The sequence below is a fragment of the Zymoseptoria tritici genome, chromosome 1 (assembly GCF_000219625.1).
Source record: "Zymoseptoria tritici IPO323 chromosome 1, whole genome shotgun sequence".
NCBI classification, from domain to species: domain Eukaryota; kingdom Fungi; phylum Ascomycota; class Dothideomycetes; order Mycosphaerellales; family Mycosphaerellaceae; genus Zymoseptoria; species Zymoseptoria tritici.
In genome coordinates, this window is record NC_018218.1 from 1299599 (window position 1) to 1318615 (window position 19017).

Sequence of the window (19017 nt, forward strand, 5' to 3'; positions counted from 1 at the left end):
TGACGGGAGCCAAAGGATCTAGCTTGGCGTGGCGTTCGACCTCACTTGGCGATTGGGCACAGCCTCTGTATACCAAGGCGACTTCCTTTGATCAGTGCCATACTGCAGATCTTTGATTGGCTTGTATGCGGATGTGCGCTCTGGCTGTAGTGTCATGTAGCACAGAAATTGGACGTGACCGCACCTCGGGCTCCAGCACAATATCATGATGAGTTGTGAGTTACGTTCGCAGTACTTCAGGCCGCTTCAATGCCTCCACAGAGTAGCGGATACAGATGTGGGTTCCCTCACGACTACTACGATTCTCTGCATTATTAGACTCTGGCTGACACGGCGATAGGCCAGACTGACAGGAACCCGTACGATGAATCCTGCCATGTCCCCAAGACGTCGCCAAGTTGACCAAGAAACGCTCTCGGAGTGCGCTCGCTGAAGCTCGCCGTTCAGCCCTCTAAATTTGCTCCGCAATACTGTGGAAGCGAGGGATCGGTCTGTTGCCAATGTGCACTACCCTGCCACAATCTGATGCCGACCGAAAACATACCACTGGAGTTCTACCTGAAGCGCGCTGTGCACTTACGAATGTGGCGCAGGCAGCATATCCCACACATGGAAATGGGTCGTGCCTCCGCGGGTCATCGAATAGAACATGGCATGTCACAAAGAGGCCTGATGGCCCGACATTGTAGCCCCTCGTCTGATCGTATCTACCTCATCAGTGCCTCACGAGCGGCCTTCACTCGTTCCAGCACGCTCGTTCCGTTGCCGCCATGTCATCTTCACCTCGACATCTTCACGAATTCCGCGACTTCCAGCGGGGAAATCTAGGTCAGACTTTGCCTCAGCATGGCGCTGCCCAACAATCTTTTGGCCTTGAGAGTGCGGCGCAGGCTTTCTGCCACAACGACCATCACTGCACAGACTGTCGGTGCTACAACCAGGACCATGATGAGAGATGGTCAAGCAACTCCGATGGCAACGACTTTGGCGACATCGCGGACTCAACCTTTCAACCTGGCTGGCAATGCCTCCTGAGGGATCCTGCCGTCCGGCAGATGCCTCGCAGACCGACCCTTGCCGATAGACTGAACTCCATCCGGCAACGAGCAAACAAGACTACCAGTGGGAACGAGCTCATTACGTGGGATGACAACGATCCCGAACATCCACACAACTGGCCCGCTCACCGACGATGGATTTCGACTGTGCTGATCGCCATGTATGCATTCATCGCACCCATGGCCTCGACAATGGTCGCTCCGGCACTAGATACCATATCAGACGAGTTCAACTTGCGTTCGGACATCGAAGAGTTCCTCGTCATGTCAATCTTCTTGCTCGCCTTTGCAATCGGTCCCTTTCTTTGGGGGTGCGTACTCGTCCCACATGTTCGAGCAAGGCACGTGCTAATCTCGACAGTCCTTTATCAGAAGTCTTTGGAAGAGTCCGTGTGATACAAGGCGCCAATGCGATCTTCCTCATCTTCAATACCGCGTGTGGATTCGCTCGGAACAAGGAGCAGATGATGGCTTTCCGCTTCTTATCTGGCATTGGTGGCAGCGCACCCCAAGCTGTGGGTCGTTCACCATTACGTAGGAAGGCAAGTTTGCTGACAGGTCCCAGATCGGAGGTGGTATTTTAGGCGATTGCTTCAAAGCCGGGGAACGAGGTCTAGCGACAGCGATTTACTCACTTATGCCTTTCCTCTCGCCAGCGCTTGCGCCGATCATGGGCGGCTACATGACGCAGTTCGTGACCTGGCGCTGGGTCTTCTGGGCGACCTCGATATTCGATGGAGTTGTGCAAATCACTTGCGTCGTGCTCCTGAAAGAGACCCATCATCCAACTATCCTCAAGAACAAGGCGAAACGACTGAGAAAGACATTCGGAAATCCCGACTTGCACACGAAATGGGATGGACCGGACCACTCGATGAAGAAGCTTGTGATGAAGAGTCTGGTGCGGCCTTTTATCATGCTCACTACACAACCTGCGTTGCAAGCAATGGCTTTGTTCCGTGGATACCAGTGAGTAAACCCAAAGGCGCAGGGCATACAAGCATTTCTTGCCAGCTTTCGGATCCTACCCCGACATGTCTTAGGCATTGTCACCCTTCCGCTTTCTGCTGCCAAAATGCCAGAACTCTGCTAATCCTTCCGCCCTTCCCTATCAGATACGGTTTGATGTACCTCGTCTTCGCTACCTTTCCGCGAGTGTTCCAAGGCGCTTACGATCAAGGAGTTGGAAGAGCCAGCTTGAACTACCTGTCTCTCGGCGTCGGCTTCATCATTGGCCTTCAGATCTCGGGTCGGATGCAAGATAAAATATACACATGGTGTAAAGAGCACGAAGTCGATCCAAACTCGCTCCAGAAGACTTGGACTTCCTGGAAGCAGTACAAGGCCGGTCGGCCCAATGACGAGAAACTCCTTCCAGTCACGATAAGCGACTCTCCGGTGTCTAACGATCCGAATCGGTACTCAATCCCTCGAAAACCACTTTCGCCAGTCCGACGAGCCACGGGATTCGATCCTTCTCGTGGTCTTCCAGAGTATCGCCTGCCATTGGTTCTTCCATTCTCCCTCTTGATTCCAATCGGTCTCTTCATCTATGGATGGACTGCTGAACATGTAAGTGTTGACTCTGCCGTCCCTGCTGCGTCTCCAATCGCCGGGCATACATACTTACGCAGCTTTTCGAAACAGGAAATCCACTGGATCGTACCAAATATCGGCAGTGCCATCTTCTCTGTCGGGCTTATAGTCTGCTTCAACTGCGCTCAAGCTTACGTGGTGGATACATACACCACTTATGCTGCATCCGCGACTGGAGCAGCGGCTTTTGTCCGAACCATGATGGGGTTTTCGTTCCCGCTGTTTGCTCCTGGAATGTACGATACACTGGGCGTTGGCTGGGGAAACAGCTTGCTTGGGTTCATTAGCCTTATATTGGGGCTGATCGCACCCGTTCTACTCTGGAAATACGGCGGATCGCTGAGATCGAAGAGCACCTACTGTACGGGCTGAAGAAGTGGTCGTCGTCGTTCGCAGCGTTGGAGCGTGTTTTGCCAGCACAGATGCCAATGACAGTTCATATTTGTAACAGAAAGAAGACTTGTGCATGCCTCAGGCCGCAATAATCTGACTAAGCAAGCTGAGGTATACCTTCCAGGTTACCTCCTTCCTTCCGACCCCCTCTAAATACCAAGCACCTGTCGATTATCTCTTTCTGTATCATTCTCATGACGACCTGGACGGCCTGGGGCTGAAGTCAGCCGATGATCATGCCTCCCAGCATAGCACTCCGCTCGGCAAGGCCGAGCGACTAGCAAGGCAGTGCTGGCGTGATCACTAGCTGCACATGCAGCTAGTTTTCAGCTCCGCTCAGCCCATCCCATCCTATCCTCTCTCACTCCACACCCGTCGTGTCGAAGCGACGAAGTTCTAAGGCGTTTGCGGACCAAGCGAGCACCAAGTCAAGCGTCGTCAGAGCTCAGCTGTTGAGGCATTGGCTCGGTTGATTCCCGGCACCCATGTTGCTGACCACACCTCTTTGACTAGGTGGATGACCGTGAGCTTCTCGACATGAGCTGACTTATGCAGCCTATAGCATGATCTAACGCAGCTTACGCCCTATGGCTTGCATGCAGCGAGCTGAATGACCCTCGAACGCGTTCTGGTGCCGGCCATGGTTCACGCTGAGGGAAACATGAAGCGAGCTTCTGGTATTTATATTGTTCCTTCTCTCCGCTTTTTCCTCGATCAGATCCTATTCTCTGCCTTACTCCAAGAGCTTCAAGAGCCTTCTCGTAATTCCTCACCAAGATGTCTTTTCCGGGCCTTTCCCTCAATCCGGGTAACGTAGTGGGCAAAGCCCTAAAGCGTAGTGATGAAAAGAAGAATTGGCCCTTGGACGTGGCAAAGGTGCCCATCCGTAAGTCATCAGCCAAAGGCTTCGGTGGGGGCATTGTACTGATTCTGTTCGACGCCAACAGCGTTCTGGGACACCGGCGTCTTCTTGACCGAGCTGTCTAATCTGAATCACCTTCCAGCCAAGATGTCGCTGACGTCTGAGGATCGAGAGACACTTCGACACAATCCCGAAGCACTGTTCGCAAAGGCCGATGCCAATGCCCCGGATAAGTTGAAGGAGGGAACGGTCAGGGGCACACAGCTGGCCTTGACGAAGGTGTATCAGCTCATTGAGAAGAGCTACGAGGTATGTTTCAGGCCAGGCTTTGTGCAAGCTCATCTGCTGATGTTCTTCGCACAGTCTTTCATGGACGCGGCCAATTTTGAGCCGTCCTTCCCGCACTACATGACGATCGAACAGAAGCGAGCACGATTTGAGTTCACAGACCCTACTACAGATGGCTATCCACCGCATCTCAATCTCGGAGCCGCCAACAAGGAATGGTCCGATGCCACTCCGGGATCCAACCAAAAGACGACGCTCAAGGAACCCGATCTGTTCAGTGCGATGAGGCTTGCACAGTTGACCGCCCTATTGCCATCGTTGGTCCCAGACACGTTCATTGACCATGCTAAAGCAGGAGTAGGCCAATTTGTCAGCAGGGCGCTTTTTGGAGGGATGGGAAGACCCGATGAGGGAAATACGCTCGCTGATGTCGAAAATTATCAAACGGCGCAGAGAAAGAAGGACGGAGGTTTTTTCGACAGAAACGACATCTTCAATCTGCCCAACATAGGAGACATCAAGGACTGGTACTCCGACCGACGCTTTGCTCAGCAGTTCTTTACAGGGACCAATCCCACGACCATCGAACTGGCATCAGACCGCTGGATTGAACACTTCATTCACGCCGCCACAGACAGCCCAGGGGACCAGAAGATGAAGAAGAAGATTCAAGATCTTTCATCCAAGGATCGAACTTCGTTGTACGTGCAGGACTACAGCTACTTTCGCAAAGCTGCAGGAATGCAGGAAGGCGAAGAGATCTTCTGCGAGTTCGAGGAAACGTACAAATCCGGCCTTGGAACGAAAAAGGCAATCCACAAAAGATACGGCATGGGTTCCGTCTGTCTGTTTCATCTGCATCCAGACGGACAGCTTCGACCACTCGCAATCGTGCTAGACTGGCTCGGTAGTGCAGAGAAATCCGTCACTATCTACAACAAGGAGCTGAGCCTCTCTGACCAGAGGACCGACTGGCCTTGGAGATATGCGAAGACCTGTGTGCAGACGTCAGACTGGCTTCGGCATGAGGTCACAGTTCACTTGACCCTCACCCATCTCATCGAAGAAGCAACCATCGTTGGCGCAAATCGGTCCTTCGAGGATGGCCACCCCGTGCTTCAGCTCTTGTACCCTCACTGGCAGAAGACCTTGTCCGTCAACGCCGGAGCAAGAGCCACTTTGATCCCCAAGGTGATCATCGACCTCGTCGGGCTCACCACCGAGCAGGCGAAGCAGTTCATTCGCTCAGAGTACGAAACCTTCGACTTCAAGGGGAGATACGTTCCCCTCGATCTCGAACGACGAGGCTTCCCGACCGCAAAGCGAGACGAGCCAAAGTACCAGCAGTACGCCTACGCACGCTGCATTTACAGCATGTGGTTCAAGATCCGATCCTTCGTGGAAGAGATGCTTGCCTTGCATTACGGCTCTGGCGCGACTGCAGACAAGGCCGTTGCTGGCGACAAGTGCGTCCAAGACTGGGCCACAATCATGCAAGCTCCTACAAGTCCCAACGGCCAAGGCGGCGCCAACATCAAATCGTTCCCGACAATCTCCACTTTCGTCGAGCTGGTAGACGCCGTCACGATGTGCATTCATTTGGCATCTCCGCAGCACACGGCTGTCAATTACTTGCAGAACTACTATCAATCATTCGTGGTGAACAAGCCTCCTTGTCTTTACAGACCACTGCCGACGTCGCGCGAGGAGCTGGACCACTACAAGGAACAGAATCTTGTGGACGCTCTTCCGATGAACCATCCGCGCGAATGGTAAATCCCTCTGTATCGATCAAACGACCTAACTTCGGCTGACATCATACTACCAGGCTGCTCGCCTCTCACATCCCCTACCTCCTCAGCGCCAAGCCCGGCGACAAGGAGAGTCTAATCATCTACGCCGCGAGCAAGTACAACGTGTACAAAGAGAAACACGGCAAGAACGATCAGGCGATCAAAGAGGCTGCCGCGAAATTCTACCAGAAATTGGCAGAGAGTGAGGCGGAGTTCGACAAGATTGCGGATGACTGCTGGGATGCTGACGATGTACACTATGATGTGCTGAGTCCGACTTGGAATGCGGTCAGTATCGTCATCTAGCGCGAATTCGATCGGTGTCAGTGTCGGCGTGATTCAAAAACAAATTGATGCAACGGCCCAGACGAACATGCGATGCTGCATTGCTCTCGGAAATGGGAGTCTACGACTTTATTTGACGAATATAACAGCCTAAGATTATGATTAGTATAGTGAAAGTTGGATTGAAGCTCTACTGTGCCGTGCTTCCATGAAGTGAAACTCTTATTGTACAGACAAACGCCCTACCAGCGAGCACATCTAATCGCAATACGTCAAATCTCCATCCAGCCCAGCCTTGGTCAAAGCGTCCAGATCCCCACCCGCCTCAATAACAGCCTTCATCGCCGCCTGACTCAATCTCCTTCTCTTATCTAGCGCTTCCTTCTCCCTTCTCGCTTTCGTCTTCGAGCTGCCGGAAGGTGCCACCCCACTAAGGATCTTGTTACAATCCTGCGGCGTATAGTTGACGAAGCCACCTTGAGCACCGCCCGTGGTTGTCCGCGGAGCTGGATTCGACGACTTCGTCTGTCGATGGTGACGGGACGTTCGCCGGGATGACGAGCGATGTCGACGATGGGGCTCGGTCTCTGGCGGAGAAGGCGAGTCCGAGCCTGCTCGTCGGTGAGGCGTGTGAGGTAGGCCATTCGGAGTGAATTGCGGCTCAGGGCGGCGATAGTGGGTATTGGGCAAGCCGTTGGGGAGCGAGGGAACGTAGTATGGACTTGGAGGTTCGTGATGAGGATTGTAGGTAGAGCTAGGAAGGATGCGGTTGTTTGTCGGCGCATAACTGGTGGAGATCAACGTTGGATCGCAACTGATACCGAGACCGAGGTCGAGTGTCGAGTTGTCCAAATGACTTCGTGTGTTGGTGCCGAATGGATCATTGTCAGTGAAAGGGTCAGAGATATACGGGTCACTCAATGGCTCCTGGAAATTTCCACTTCCCCAGAGGTCGTCATCTGGTGAACCCGAGAAGCCGAAGTCGAACGATTGAATCTTGTTCGCTGCAAGAGAGTCGCTTCGATCAGGATACAGAGGAGCGGTGTCGTTGAGTGGTACCGTCTGCGCGGCGTATGGGTTCGATGGGAGAGGCGGTATGGCTTCAAAGTATGATGACGCTGGTAGACTGCCGGGACTCAACAACGGCGACTGCGTAGGCGTGTACAGCCGGGCTTGGCGAAATGTCTTTGCCAATGGAGAGATCTGGTCTTCGTATCCAGGAATCGGGTCGTAATTGATCGGTGAGCCGAAAGCAGCGAAGGAGTCTGACATTGACTTGCCCGAATGTGGCGGCGAGGCTGGGAACGTCTGAGAGGGCAGTCTGAGCTCATATTTGCTTGGCGACGATTCAATGCGATCTGCCCAAACATTTTTGAACCCTGCGCGGAAGCGAGAAGGGTTCATCATCTTGGATGGTGAGGCACTCGCCTTGCGAGTTGTGCTGTACTGAGCGCCAGCGGCGGCGGCGGCAGGTGGCTTCGTTACTCCAGTCGGCCGACCCCTCGAGACAGCTCGTAAGTTGGTGACACTGCGCTGGGTCTGAGGCTTCTTTCCGTTTGCGGTCGATCTAGACTTTGAACGCTGCGCAGAGTATGATTGGCCAGTGGGTGATTGTAGCATCGCAGGTGGCGAAGGATAGCCACCTAGACTCAGGAAGTCTGGGTGGGACTTCGTTGTCCGCAGCTTCTGAGTGTGTTGTTCTGATGCTGCTGCATGTTGTTCCAATGCTCGTAGCTTCTTGTGCCAAAAGTCCAACGGTACTTTCGCCTTTGGCTGCTGGGCCTCACTCGGCGGGTAATCGGGCAGCTCGATGGAAGGTATTGGCGATGTACCGGAAGTCTGGTTGCTTTGTTCGCTGGCGCCTGAGAAGCCAAAGAGATTCACAGAATCGTCCGAGGAGCTTGTCTTTCTTTGCTCGGTGCCAAAGCCAAACAGATCGTCGTCGTCTAGGTATTGGTCAAGGACATTGTTGCATATGCTGGACCATTCAGGCTCTTTGTTGTGCGGCCGCATGTGGCAGACCTTCTGCCGGCCGACCATGGCCATTGTCGCGGGCGAGAAGAGTTATCGAGCTGGCGTTCGTCGAGAGTCAAAGACGCGCGAGTGCTTAGGATGCAGTAGAGAGAGGCCTTGCTGCAGAGGGTATGTTGACACAACCCAGAGTTATACATTACGCACAGGGCTATTGTAAAGCGGATCCCAGCCCTGTTACATTCCATGCAGTAGGCCGAGAGACAATCGGTGCTGGGCAGCGATAGTTGCCATGTGACGATACGGTCTCGACAGTGATGCAATATCGAGAGGATGGCTTTGTGCCAAATCACATTCCGCGCTGTAGAGAGGCGGGTGGAGGAATGCAGATATCCGGAGACGGACGACGCTGGTACGTCAGCATCGCAACAGTTATGATATGGCCAATGACATCGTCACAACTCTCATGAACGATGTGGTGCCTCACTCATGGCCAATACACATCGCGTGCTGACCGGCTCGACTGTTTCGGCCTCCTATGCCTTTGTTGAAGTCTCAATCTCGTCGACCGATCCTAAAGAGCCGCTCCGGCGTGCGTCGGTCGACTTCAAGGCGCCGTTTCTACAGGTCGATCGCCCGGCGCCACAACATCCGGCATGATCAAGGGAGAGACCGGCGGCACCCTTAGGCCCGAAGACTGGCAGGCCGCATCATGAAGTCCACCAGTGCACATGCAACCGTCTCGACTCGGTGAGCCGTACAGCTCTGCGATTGCCGAAGTTTGAGCTCCAGGCTGCAGTCGCGAAGAAGCAGAATCAGATGGAAATCTCGCGGCTTGTAAGCGCGTTTCTAGGGGTTGCGAATCAGGCCGGTTTGCATCGTCGGAATAGATACATGTGGAGTCGTGGGGTGGAGACTTGGTGCATGCACATTGAAGTCGTGAAACGACTGGCATGGTGTTGCTCCTGGGATCTTCCAGATATTGGGACATTTGGCTATGCGTGCTCTCATAAACCGATTGAGAATCGTTCCGTTCCAGAGAATTGCCAGGAACGTGACCAGCCTTCTCCAGTATCTTATCGACAACGACTGCATGACTGCTCTTGAGATTCTTCTTGACGAATCCAGCCATCAAAAAGTTGCAGCGCAGATCCAGCTCTTCCTTGACATAGAGTCCATCCCTCGGGGCGTTGGAACCAAGCTCTACAGGCTCTCGAGGCTCCCCAGGAGCATTCCCACACACACTCCACTTCGACCTGATGTCTACGCCTGCTGGAGCAAACACATGGGTCTGAATTCCGCGCGGAAGGTTGTAAAAGCATGCCTTGTAGACAACTTCTCCCTTGAACAACCCAAGGTAGCTTATGCTGTCTGCGATTTCGTACCAAGTTGCGTTCTCGGCTTCGTCTTGCGACGCGTTCGGCGGAGGTGTTGTGACTTCGTGTCGTATGACGAGCGGGTTCAGCTTTATCATGCCATCATGGTCGTGGAGTTGTGCAAGTGCCGCTTCGCGCGAGACACCTGCCGGTAGCGGCGTGATGTTGGTAATCAATGATCGCGAAGGCATCTCTGGGTTTGTCGGTGTGAAGATGCTGCGCTATGTCGTGGAACGGCGGAGGATCGAGTAGAAGCGTACTGGCCGTGACGACATGGACGAGGCTGAGGAGCTGAGCAGCTGAGGAGCTGAGGACGGCTGATTGTATTGTCACGCAGCGTGAAGAACGACAGTTGACCTACCGTTGGACGCGTACTGTTGGCCCGCGACACTGATGTCGTTGTCGATATGTGCTGGTGTCCAAGGGGTGGCAGTCGCGGCTGAGAGTTCGTGTACGACAGGAGCTTCATCCTCTCCGAGTCTCGAACGTCTTACAACTCGTGCAGCGCTAATGAGTGCGGCCTTACCTGCAGCTTCTCTGCATTACCTTAGCGAACAGGCCGACCAGACACTGCGAGAGTCGTCAAGCACTGTCATATGTTGCAACTCTGGCTTCGATTTTTGGAATAGCATAAGCGGTAGAGATATTCATTGAGGAACCTCAAGGTCCCTGTCGAAAATCGTCGCGATATTGAACGGGAGGTCGTTAATTTGATGGGTTTCGACGGAGTCTCCTCCGAATTGAACAGTGACCGCATCATTACGAGCCGCCGAGTCGAGGACAAGGTGAAGTCTTGTTCAAGGATGCATTGCTCTCGACTACAAACACTTTGAATCCGACGAAAAAATCAGGACCTGCTGCAAGCGACGCAGGTATCAGGGCATAACAGGACAAGAACCTCACCGCCGGAAACCTCCACAAAGTCCCTGCATCGGCGCGGCCCTTTCGAGGTATACGTCCCTCTGCGGAGGTCTTCCAACACATCATGGTCTGGGACCAGATCGAGGCCACCCCGCCTCACCTCACCTATCTTCTGATTCCGGCCTTCCTCATCAGCTATGTGCTGTTCACAAACTTCATTCGCAACCGCCGTGAGTTGTTGCTTCATCGTTATTGGACGTCGATAGCATGATCTGACTCCAATGCTACAGTACATCTGAGCGAGCCGCCAATTGCGCTGCTGCTCGGCATCATACTAGGACCGCAGCTTTTAGGATGGCTCACTCCGAACTTCTGCGTGGGAGAATGCGTAGAGACCGAAGCCATATCAGTACTGGGTGAGCCGAAGCACAGTGGATGGGGATGGGTACGATTCAATGCATGATCTCCACACGGGTCGTTTGCTGACACTTTCAAGGGCGACAAGCACATTCAAGAGACGACCCGCATCATCGTCGGCATTCAAGTGTTCACCGTCGGTGCGTAGAACAATCACCTTCCCAAAGCCAAATTCAATTCATCGCTGACAAAACCACAGGCGTTCAACTGCCCAAATTCTACATGAGAAGACACTGGCGCTCCGTGCTCATGCTACTCGGACCCATCATGGCCTTCGGATGGGTCGCCTGCGCACTCTTCTGCTACTTCATCTTCCACGTCGACATTCCGACGGCCATGGTCGTCTCAGCCTGCCTGACGCCCACTGATCCTGTGTTGGCCGCGAGTATCCTCTCCAACAGCCAGTTCAGCAACCGTGTTCCCAAGCGACTCAAGGACATGCTGTCTGCCGAATCCGGGTGCAATGACGGAGTCTCATTTCCGTTCCTCTACGTCGGTCTATACCTCCTCACGCACAGCACCTACGCAGGCGCGTTCAAAGAATGGGCTCTCCTGACCATTCTTTGGCAATGCACATTTGGAATCGTAGTGGGTCTCATCATTGGCACGGCGTTCAATCGCATCCTTCGCATCAGCGACCGACACAACTTCATCGACGAATCCGGCTTCACGGTCTTTTACCTTCTGCTTGCTGTCTTGTCGATCGGAGTCGGCAGCACCTTGGGATCGGATGATTTCTTGGTAGCGTTTGGAGCAGGTTATGGATTCGCACGAGACGGTTGGTTCGCAGCAAAGACAAAGGAGGCCAAGATCGGCGAGATTATCGATCTCCTCTTAAACTCGGCCATGTTCGTTTACGTTGGCACTCTCTTACCATTTCAGTCCTGGCAGCCGGGCCCGCTCACACCATGGATCAATCCAGGCCGCTTGATTGGCTTTCTGGTACTGGTCCTCTTGTTTAGACGGTTACCTGTCGTGCTGGCGCTCTACCGCTGGATCCCAGACATCAAGACCTTCCGCGAGGCACTGTTCTGTGGTCACTTCGGACCGATGGGATTAGGAGCTTTGTTCCTTGCGATCGAGGCACGAGCGGTGCTTGAGAACGGCACCAGCGAGCCCGACAACCATCCCCCGACCTACCACGACCCACCAAATCGACGCGAGGTTGCGATAGAGACCGTCTGGCCAGTGGTGTGTTTTGTGGTATTCGGCTCTACGATGGTGCACGGGTTGAGCGTACTTGTGCTGAGTGTTGCCGCGCATTTCAAACGCGCCCCAGAGAACCGGGCGGGCATCCTCGCGGCGGAGACGGATCCGCTTGAAGGCATGGAGCACGAACAGGGTGACGGAGACAGCGCTGACGAGGGCGACGACGAAGGTCCTGATGAGCGAAGTGCCCTTTTACGTTGATGGAACACGAGATCGACGGACAGCATTGCTGATGGACGTCACAGCACAACAGTTGAGCGGAGCATTGCAGCGATTACTGCCTGTGGGCAGATTTTCATTAGATTCAACACGGGTATCAATGCTTTTCACCATCGAAGACAATCTTGCTCCGCCCAACCATCTCCTTTTCCAGCAGCTCCAGACTTGTCCTCACCATCTCCTTCGAATGGAACGAAACCCCCAATTCCTGGCTGGTGAACCAGCTCGCCCGATCCATATTCCCACTTCCAAACACCACAATCTCGTCGTCCACCGCTGTGAACTTCAAATGCGACTGCACGGGCTCCGTCATCCCTTTCGTCCTTTCCTTCCGCGGTTCGTAGTACGATATGTGCAAGAGTCCAGGCTTTCGACAACCAGCCTCCTCGTCCAGCGGCCGACTACGTAACCGTTCATATGTGCGTATCAATCTCTTGACGCATCGCGACGTCATAGTCCCTGCTGTGACGAGCTGCTCCAGTATCATGAGCCTTTCGCTTGTGGTGACACGAACGTCGACTCCTCGTTCGAGAGCAGCAAAAAGAGCGTCCAGAACAGGTGGACAGGTCAAGTTGGGAGTCTGAATGAAAATGCTTCGTCTGGCATGGTTGAAGAGCTCAAGGAGTTCGGTGTTCAGGGGTGTTTGTGGCGGTGGCGGGCAGTTCTGCCAGGGGAGACGGAAGTTGGGATTGCGGTGATGGGGCGAGGGGAGGAACTTGCACATGAGGTTCGCGAGTTGGGGTATTGACTCATGAGATGGGAGCGGTTTGGGTGCGTCGTTGCGGTCTGCGGTACTCGCCCAGTGATTGTTCCAGAATGTTGTGAATTGCTGAACGACCGGACCGGTCATGTGCACGCATCCTTCGAACCATTCCTCCCATGAGACATTACAGCTTGGTAGGAAAACCTCGCGGTTGTCGATGATGACAAACTTGGGGTGCCAGACGCTGAATGGTAAGAAGAAGATGCTTTTGATCTCCAGGTCAAGTCCGGATATATCGTTCTTCCCAGGCAGCCCGAGTTTCTTCTGCCATGTCGAAGCATCGTATGTATGTCCTTCCGGAGATCGAGTGTGAAATAGCTTCTGGAGTAAGGAGCATGATGAGAAACCAATCCGGACTTTGATCTTCGTCTTCCTCTGCAGAGCCGCGTTGCTGAGCTTTACAAGGCTCTCGTTCAATGCATCTTTGCTCTTGGAGGCTGCCCAGAAGCATGTTACGAATTTGATCTCATGCTGTGCGGACTCGATGGCCGGGAGAATTGTCGATTGGAAAATCTGATATCCTGTCCCGTAGACGATGTTGTGAACGTCGGCCCGGGAGTCCATCTAGTGGAGGAGGTTGAAGAGATGGTCTGATGTTTGGAGTCGACTGCATGTTGGTGGTGAGGCGATGCGCACCAATCAGATCTCGAGTTTCACTTCTTCTCACCATCCCTGCTTTGCCACTACTAGTCACTAGACCAAGGTCATGCAGGCACCTCGGGCGGGCCTTTTGACGTGCCACCAACGAGCCACTGGATGTGAGAGAACGAGAGCTCCGTGGCAGAGTTCTGGCCATGGCCGACGAAGACTCTGACAAGATGTTGGAGTCCTTCGATAGCCTGAGGTCTACGAGAAACATGCCATGAACGACGTCCAAGCATAAGCAAAGCGTGAGTCGGAGTACACCGCCCGAGGAGCGAAGAAAGAGGAGCCATCTCTCGAGTTCAGCGCACGTCTCGACGAGATACCGCATCGCATGGGACGACTCATCTCGCAATTGCTGGCTACGACGCAGAAAGAGGTCTCCAAATGGTGTCCCACCACGCGCCGCCATATGCTCCCTCTGAGCCTCCCATATCCGCACCACGAGCCTCGTCTGTGATCTCCGGACGATCGGCGACACGACGACATCGACATGCGCGCACCCACTTTGGTGGATCGAGTTCACATCTACCACAAAATGAATTCCCGGTCTTCTCTCACACCGGCGATGTAGAGATTGTGGTTCGGAAGGCAAGTGGCAGGAAAGAGATGAAGTATGTCCTACACAGGCTCATTCTGAGTCAGTGCTCGGGCTTCTTCGAGGCTGGTACAAGAGCAGAATGGGGCGGGAGGGCTATAGACGAGGGTCCTGGTAGCGTGGGAGGGAGTCTTGCGCGCATCAGTGAGGTGGAAAGCATGACTGCTGGGAGCAGCTCTCGGATGAGCAGTCAAGAGCGGAGACCATCGTATGAACAGAACGGCCGGAGATGGAATTACGAGCTGGACTGGGCGTCCGCAGGAGACGACGACGTACCCATGCTGGTACAGAAGGACGGCACATCGCAATCGATATTTGGCGACTATGCTGGCCATCCACCCCCTGTGCGAAATAAGCCTCCAGCATCGAGTGAGAACTTCTTCCGAAGTGTGACAAACTTCACCTCGTTGAGCTTGAACGACAGGCCATCACCAAGTGGACCGCCGGAGCCAGGTGACGAGATCCTCAAGGACTACGACAATCTGTTCCGAACGATGTACAATCATCCGCCGAATCTTGACACGATCAATATTGCCACTGCGTACACTGAGTGCAAAGCGCTGCTACACCTCGCCGACATGTACGACGCTTTAGAAATCGTCGGCAGCAGAGTCGACCATCATCTCTTGCGATTTGGCGTGAGACTGTTCAAGCAGATCGCCAAATATCCACCGTCGTATCTGAAGCTGGGCTACTTGGCGAGGTCAAAGACAATCTTCACGGAAGCGATGATTCACGTGGTCGGACAGTGGCCTCTGGCTGCTCCACAACTACGAGGCCAGGTGGAGACAAGTGTAATGGAGATTATCGAGGACAAAGTCGACGAGCTCAAGGAGATCGAGGAGAAGGTGGAGTCAAAACTATGGCGACTGAACCTTTCGACAAGTCGAGGCGAACGAGTCACTCCCACGAACGACTTCTTGAGTTGGCTTGCAATATCACTCTTCCGACAATGGCTCGCAGAAAATACCACTCTAGCGCCGACAGGCATACTCAAAGACAACGGCGCAAGGCCGGCGTCCAATACAATCAGCCAACAGTCCAGTACGCGCGGAGCCAGCAGAAGCAGCAACCATCTCGCCTCTCAGCGAGGAAGTTCACGTGCACAAGCCCAACAACCACCTCCCCCTCCTCCACCCATCAACACCGGCAGAATCTACCGTCTAATCGGCTCCAGCGACCCTTCGGCCTACCTCAACCGCGACGAATTGAAACGTTTCCTCAAATCCCCCGGCTCGCAACTCGGCATCGATCTGTACAATCGCGACAACCTCAAACGCTTCGAGCGACGGGTGGATGAGGTCAAGAACTTGGCGCGAGATGTGGTCAAGCCGCTCATGCGGAATTTTCTGGAATTGGATCTGAGAGACTTTGGACCAACGGGCTTGGGGTATTTGACATGTACGAGGATTGAGGCGAGGGATTTGCCGTGGGAAGAAATATGATTTTGACGATTTATGGAGATACCCATGAGGCGCGGGAACCTGCTTGTAGCTGATGATTGCGAATGAGACGAAATTTTCGAGATCCAATTCAGAATCCAGTGAGGATGACCCACTTTCATTGGTGTCTCATGCTTCTGTGCTTGTATCTTTATCTGTAATGGTGTTCAAAGCCACGGGACTGGCTGCGAGGGTATTGCATTATCATATAGGCCAGTTGCGTCTCTGGCGTCGTTGACACATGGATCGAAGGTGTCCGTACGGTGCAGAGTCATTGCAGTCATCTCAGACCAGCTTTCCTCTTCCACCACGCTTGCCAGGACCAGCAGGCTCCCCAATCTCACTGATGCCGCCTGCGCTTGTAGTCCTGCTCATGGGCTCAGCACCCGCCAACAGTCGCCCATTAAGCGCCGCGGTCATGCTGCTCCCAGGCAGACCTAGTGTATTCGTAGCTTTCAGTCTCGACTCGATCTGCGCAACGACTGGTAGGAGCGGTGCGAAGCCAGTCCTAGCCTCGCGGTCTACACCACGCTTGTCGATCAATGCTCCTGGTCCGGTCTCCAGCTGCGGTAAGCGATACGGTGCCTGTACGCCAGAGATTCCCAATGCCTGGTCCAGAAGTTGTTTGCGCATTTCGCGAGCCTCCTCAGCCACCATTGAGCTCGATTCTGCGTCTTCCTCTGCTTGACCGGAAAAGTCGGCACCTGCACGTCGCATCATCTCGAAGTCGTTCTCCATGTCAAGACTGTTGACCGCTGGAGGCGCCGGAGCACCGGACTTCTCGCTTCTAGTGACAGCATGGAACGGCGGCGCGACAGGAGTGAAAGGGTTCTCTCGAATGACAGGTGCGGAAGAAGATGCTGCAGCTGCCGCATTTGCAAGATCGGAGAGTGCGGCAAGTGGATTGGCACGAGCACCACCTCGTGTCAGCACTTGGTGGGACGCGGTTCGTTCCATGTCGGGTGCAGCAGGTGGTGGTGATCCGGCCGTCGTACCGTCCGCCATCTCCTGGTCCACGGACAGCTCTGCGGATTCAATCACCTCGCCATCGACCGAGGGCACTGCAGTCCCGTTTGTATTCGAAGCTTGATCTTGCACCTGTTGTGGTTGGTGGAAGTACTTGTAGGTAGCCACCTTAGCCGTGTCCGTAGCCATCGCAAGCTCTTTCTCCGTGAATAAGTTGTCCAGACTGTACGCCGGTGCCTCGAATTGTGTGTATTCTCGTTGAACCCTTGCGTTCTTAAATGGACTTCTTCCACCAGCGAGCGCTGCCATTGGTGATTCGTTTCCGGCCTGCTCGTCGTCGGCAGGATTCAGTTTGCGCTTCTTTTTCCCATTCTCTCCAGCTTCTACGACTGGTCCTGGACTGCCACCGCGATGGTGCCGCAAATGTCGTGTCCGCTTGTTGACCGCTGTGCCGTTGTGACCTGGTGAACCAGGATTGTTTCCAATGCTGAAATGGTTTGGATGGAGAAGCATAGCATTGCTGTCTGCGATGTCGAGTTGTTCCTTGTCGCGCAGAAGTTGGCCTCGCTTCTTGTTGAGGGATGATATCAGGCGTGCTCGAATGGTTTGTGAGAGGGCTTTGTGCTCTTCTTCGGCTTGATGGAGGCGTTGTTGATACAGTCGTTCGAGTTCAGCGAGCGAGGTTTCGTATCCATTCTGGGATGAGTGGTCAGTAGTTGCTTGCTAGACTGGTCGAATGGCCTCGACTCACATGCAATGCCGTCAAGTCTGCATCTCGCTCCTCTACAGCTGCGTTGACCTCGCGAACGAACTCTGTATACCGCCTGCCTGCCAGACTCCAGTAATCATTTTTTGAGGCCTCATCGGCAGGAAGATTGACTCCACCAATTCCATTCACGTCGCCTTTCATAATGTCCTCCACCAGCGCACGAATGTCTTCGTGGCTGTCTTCTAGCACCCCCTCTGCAGTGTATGGATCAGCCCGCAGGACCATGGTCATGTCGACCTGTACGCCTTGTAATTGAGCACGGTAGTGCTGGTTTTGATTTGCCGAAAACGAGCTGATCATGCCCTGGAGTCGTTCCATGATGCGATTTCGGCGGACATCGCGCTTCGTGAGCGGTTGGTGGTGCGGTTGTGGTGAGGGCGACGGTTCGTTCATGAATGACGGCGAGCCATGGCGTGCGATCGCCATGATGGCTGAGGTTCTGGGTCGCAGTCTTGCAGTCGATCTGATCAAGTCGCGAAGTTGTGTCGAGGTTGAAGAGCGTTCGAGGAGTAGCGGAGTAGCGGAGCTCGCAGTGGATGCTGAAAGCGTTTGATCGTTCACAAAAGCGTCGCTGTGAGGTTTACGTTGAGAAAAAAAGGGTTCTCGATCGTTCAAGGTTTAGCAATGTAAGGTCTCGCTCAGAGGATCAATCGCAAGCAAGCACAAAACTCCACACCGTCGTCTGTATGAGAGGGATCATGTGAAGCGTGCTCGGCGATCTTGAAGCACTTTCGCGCCGGCTTTGGAACCTCGTCACGGCGGCTCTTCCCGCACTTTAGTGCTAAGGTACCACTCTTTGACTTTCACTCTTCTTCGTCTTTACATCGACACTCCGTCTGACAACATCACCAACCGCAGTGTTGATGGACGCGGCGTCTAGCCAACCGGCGCACAGGTCGACGCTTTCTCACCGGGAATTTCATGCGCGCTACTGAACATGCGCAAACAGATGACCACGCTAACACGTCCGCCACAGATTGAGATACGATGCGCACTTTCACTCCGTGCGTCTTCAAGATATCCAGTCTTCGGCCGACGATGCGATCCCAGACCCTCCCTGCTCAGACCGTCAAGGTTGAAGCGAGCATAGCATCCCGCTGGGACGACCTCGCTGAGCCCGTTGTTCGTCCTCAGTGGGTGACAGCTTTGTCGACGCATTGGAGCGACTCGCTTCCTAATGGGCTCCAATCGGCGAAGGAGCTGTGCGAAGATCGGGTACAATCGACATTACGCGCTGCACGTAAGTTCTGATCGAGCCGTACGAGCTGACTTGCCTTCTGAGCCTGTTTCCGCGCCGGCGACAAATCTTGCGTGAAGCACGCTTTCATCGCCGCTTCGAAAGCGACATGTGATCGTTTCGGTATCTTTTCGCGAGTCGTCTCCTAATCCGGCGGCCCTCTGTCTTTCCGTGTGACCTCGACAGCTCCATCCCGCAACCGAGCAAAACGACACGTTGAAGAATGTGGCACTCCAGTTTATCACCAGCTGCAGTCAAAAGCGCATCGCAAC

At 54.0% G+C, this 19017-nt stretch overlaps 8 protein-coding genes across 8 annotated transcripts; 4 read left to right on the plus strand and 4 right to left on the minus strand.

Annotated features, from left to right (window-relative positions):
• Positions 1 to 1055: 1055 nt before the first annotated feature.
• Positions 1056 to 3026, plus strand: MYCGRDRAFT_33525 (uncharacterized protein; the record flags this gene model as incomplete). The annotated part of the gene is made up of 6 exons (XM_003855961.1): positions 1056 to 1369; positions 1420 to 1573; positions 1624 to 2027; positions 2174 to 2337; positions 2518 to 2630; positions 2706 to 3026. The coding sequence occupies 6 exons, from the start codon at positions 1056 to 1058 to the stop codon at positions 3024 to 3026; spliced, it is 1470 nt and encodes a 489-aa protein (XP_003856009.1).
• A 767-nt stretch (positions 3027 to 3793) lies between these two features.
• MYCGRDRAFT_106897 (uncharacterized protein) lies at positions 3794 to 6296 on the plus strand (the record flags this gene model as incomplete). Its single annotated transcript, XM_003855962.1, has 4 exons — positions 3794 to 3933; positions 3995 to 4218; positions 4273 to 5969; positions 6026 to 6296. The coding sequence occupies 4 exons, from the start codon at positions 3825 to 3827 to the stop codon at positions 6294 to 6296; spliced, it is 2301 nt and encodes a 766-aa protein (XP_003856010.1).
• Positions 6297 to 6533: 237 nt separating this feature from the next.
• MYCGRDRAFT_88911 (uncharacterized protein) lies at positions 6534 to 8321 on the minus strand (the record flags this gene model as incomplete). The annotated part of the gene is made up of 1 exon (XM_003857599.1): positions 6534 to 8321. The coding sequence occupies one exon, from the start codon at positions 8319 to 8321 to the stop codon at positions 6534 to 6536; it is 1788 nt and encodes a 595-aa protein (XP_003857647.1).
• Positions 8322 to 9309: 988 nt separating this feature from the next.
• Positions 9310 to 9807, minus strand: MYCGRDRAFT_16902 (uncharacterized protein; the record flags this gene model as incomplete). Its single annotated transcript, XM_003857598.1, has 1 exon — positions 9310 to 9807. A coding segment is annotated over one exon (498 nt), but the record flags the coding sequence as incomplete, so codon positions are not given.
• Positions 9808 to 10607: 800 nt separating this feature from the next.
• On the plus strand, positions 10608 to 12310 carry MYCGRDRAFT_65274 (uncharacterized protein; the record flags this gene model as incomplete). The annotated part of the gene is made up of 4 exons (XM_003855963.1): positions 10608 to 10713; positions 10774 to 10928; positions 10980 to 11040; positions 11100 to 12310. The coding sequence occupies 4 exons, from the start codon at positions 10608 to 10610 to the stop codon at positions 12308 to 12310; spliced, it is 1533 nt and encodes a 510-aa protein (XP_003856011.1).
• A 68-nt stretch (positions 12311 to 12378) lies between these two features.
• On the minus strand, positions 12379 to 13655 carry MYCGRDRAFT_65279 (uncharacterized protein; the record flags this gene model as incomplete). The annotated part of the gene is made up of 1 exon (XM_003857597.1): positions 12379 to 13655. The coding sequence occupies one exon, from the start codon at positions 13653 to 13655 to the stop codon at positions 12426 to 12428; it is 1230 nt and encodes a 409-aa protein (XP_003857645.1).
• A 229-nt stretch (positions 13656 to 13884) lies between these two features.
• On the plus strand, positions 13885 to 15776 carry MYCGRDRAFT_98251 (uncharacterized protein; the record flags this gene model as incomplete). The annotated part of the gene is made up of 2 exons (XM_003855964.1): positions 13885 to 15375; positions 15442 to 15776. 2 exons carry the CDS (start codon positions 14121 to 14123, stop codon positions 15774 to 15776), a joined length of 1590 nt encoding a protein of 529 aa, XP_003856012.1.
• A 282-nt stretch (positions 15777 to 16058) lies between these two features.
• Positions 16059 to 18139, minus strand: MYCGRDRAFT_106901 (uncharacterized protein; the record flags this gene model as incomplete). The annotated part of the gene is made up of 2 exons (XM_003857596.1): positions 16059 to 17435; positions 17491 to 18139. The coding sequence occupies 2 exons, from the start codon at positions 17932 to 17934 to the stop codon at positions 16059 to 16061; spliced, it is 1821 nt and encodes a 606-aa protein (XP_003857644.1).
• Positions 18140 to 19017: the final 878 nt, after the last annotated feature.